The sequence below is a fragment of the Neoarius graeffei genome, chromosome 4 (genome assembly GCF_027579695.1).
Source record: "Neoarius graeffei isolate fNeoGra1 chromosome 4, fNeoGra1.pri, whole genome shotgun sequence".
NCBI classification, from domain to species: Eukaryota; Metazoa; Chordata; class Actinopteri; order Siluriformes; family Ariidae; genus Neoarius; species Neoarius graeffei.
In genome coordinates this window covers 13293798-13296597 of record NC_083572.1, presented here as the reverse complement: position 1 = coordinate 13296597, position 2800 = coordinate 13293798, and the positions used below count along the sequence as shown (strand labels likewise).

General features: G+C 40.2%; 1 protein-coding gene across 1 annotated transcript; it reads left to right on the top strand.

Moving 5' to 3' along the window:
* Positions 1-268: 268 nt before the first annotated feature.
* On the top strand, positions 269-1260 carry LOC132884302 (forkhead box protein D1-like). Its single transcript, XM_060918133.1, has one exon. The coding sequence runs from the start codon at positions 269-271 to the stop codon at positions 1073-1075; it is 807 nt and encodes a 268-aa protein (XP_060774116.1). The 3' UTR covers positions 1076-1260.
* Positions 1261-2800: the final 1540 nt, after the last annotated feature.

The following is a 2800-nucleotide window of genomic DNA, read 5'->3' as shown; positions in this document are numbered from 1 at the left end:
TAAAAGAAAATGCCCCTCCTCTTGCGATTTTTATCACAATGAAAATAAACATTTATCTTTGTGAAACATGAAAGACGCGACTGGAGCGCATGCACTCTCTTTTTTTCTAAGATGGGAATAAAGCAAGGCGTGTTAGGATGGGTTTTAAATCTGATTTTGCGCGGATAAGGGCATTTATGCTCGGGTGGTGCGAGTTTGGGATTTGATCTGTGAGGAAGGTTTTTTTTTTTTTTTTGTTCCTGTAGTCTAGCTCTTCTTTTTATTGACTATGATTTTGGATCGAAGCCCTATGGAGGAGCCGGACATCGATGTTGTTGGAGAGCAGGAGAAAGACCCGAGTCAAGTTCCGAGCCCCAGGCTCAGAGAGAAGGATGCGGGAGACGGACCGGAGAAGCGCAGTGACGCGTCGGGTGTCGCGTGCGTGAAGCCGCCGTATTCGTACATCGCGCTCATCACCATGGCGATCCTGCAGAGCCCGGGGAAGCGACTGACCCTCAGCGAGATCTGCGAGTTCATCAGCCGCCGCTTCGCCTACTACCGCGAGAAGTTCCCTGCGTGGCAGAACTCCATCCGGCACAACCTGTCGCTCAATGACTGCTTCGTCAAAATGCCACGAGAACCCGGGAACCCCGGGAAGGGCAACTACTGGACCCTGGACCCCATGTCGTCCGATATGTTCGAAAATGGGAGTTTCCTCCGGCGGAGGAAGCGCTTCAAGCGGCTCCGCTGCTTCACCAAGGAGGCGGAAACGCCACTTCCGGGATTCCCGATCGGATCTTACGCTTCGGCTTTACCGCTCCCGGGTTTGGATCTGTACCTCGAGCGCTCACCTCCTCCTCCTCCTCCTGCCCTTGTCTCACCTGTCGGCAGCCTTTTACCTGCGCTCTCCACCCTGCTGAAAGGTTACCTCCCGCACCCATCACGCGCTCCATTCCCCGGAGCCCAGCTCGCACCTCCGGCCGCTCTTCCTCCGAGCTTTTACACCCTGCACCAGGAATATCACAAACTGCAGGCTCTGCACAGCACCGCGCTCACCAACAAACTCCTGCAGCAGTTCGGTGACAGCACCCTCTAATACACACCTCTCGAACTGCGCGCCTGCGTCGCCAGAAGGTCTTGAGATAAATCCCGCACAGACGGATTATAACCCAGAAACTAACCCGACACCTGGGCAAAAGCAGAAAAGTCATGGCAATCTTGTTGTTGTGTGTGTGTGTTTTGTTTTATTATTATTATGATTGATTATTAATTTTTTTTAAACCAAAAATCTTCCTTTTTAGTTTTTTTTTTTGAAACGTACTCCATTTAGAACATTCTCCAAATCTGAAAATAATCACGCACTATACAGAATAAGATTTAAAAGAATCAGTGATTCCTCCCCCCCCCCCCCCCCCCCCCCCCCCAATTATGGACTTTTTTTCCCACATTCATTCATTCAGCCACTGTTTATTATTATTTAAGCCAAGAATCTTCCTTTTATTTTGTTTGTTTGTTTGTTTTTGAAACGTACTCCATTTAGAACATTCTCCAAATCTGAAAATAATCACACACTATACAGAATAAGATTTCAAAGAATCAGTGATCCCCCTCCCCTTTATTATGGACTCCTTTTTTTTTTCATTCATTCATTCACTGTTTTTTATTATTATTTTTTAAACCAAGAATCTTCCTTTTATTTTTTTTTAAATGTACTCTATTTAGAATATTCTCCAGATCTGAAAATAATGACACACTATACAGAGTAAGATTATTATGGACTTTTTTCATTCATTCATCCACTGTTTTTTTTTTTTTGTTTGTTTTTGTTTTTTTTAAACCAAGAATCTTCCTTTTAGTTTTTTTTTTGGGGGAAACGTACTCCATTTAGAGCATTCTCCAAATCTGAAAATAATTACAGTGGCTGAATGAATGAAAAAAAAAAGTCCATAATAAAGGGGGGGGGGGATCACTAATTCTTTTAAATCTTATTCTGTATAAAATACAGAATAAGATTTAAAAGAATTAGTAATCCCCCCCTCCTTTATTATGGACTTTTTTTTTATTCGTTCATTCATTCATTCATCCACTGTTTTTATTTTATTTTTTTTGCGTCAGACCTTTTTACTCTGAGGCACAAGGTCATCCTCATATTCTTCATCAAAGTCTCGACAAAATGTTTCAAAGTATTTGAAACACCCTCATATAGGAAATATGAAAACAACAGATCGAGATTGGTCAAGTTTGAGACCTAATTACATTAAAATATAAAATTGGGTCTTATCGAAACAGGCTTGTCTATGAAGACAAATTTAAAATTATAATAATAATAAAGTTAAAACAGGCCTACACAAATTGTGAAGTTATCCAGTTGTTGTTCCTCACATTTTTTAATTTTCCAACTTTTTTTTAATCATTATGGACTGTAATTTTCAACCCTTTCCCTGGTGATGTTACATTTTTACAAATACCACAATAAACCCACTAAATATCAATTCAGTCTGAATATGTTTTTGTTGAAAAAGTTTTTAAATTTGCTGCAAATCGATCCATAAAAACAAATTCTATTTGGAAAAGGAAATATTTTAGAAAAGAAATAGATTTGTATCCAATGGCTGCTTTATCATGTACCATTTTTTTTTCTTTATTGTTTTGTTTTTTTAGGTGTTGTCAGCATTGCAAGTTTGATTAGTATTTTAAAGTTTTAGGGTCTTTTGGGGGGGTTCAGGGCGATGTTGTAAATACTTTAACGCATGATCTGTGTGTGTGTTTTAAAACAAAGGATTACAGCGGGGTTTTTTTTGTTGTTGTTTTTTTAATATTC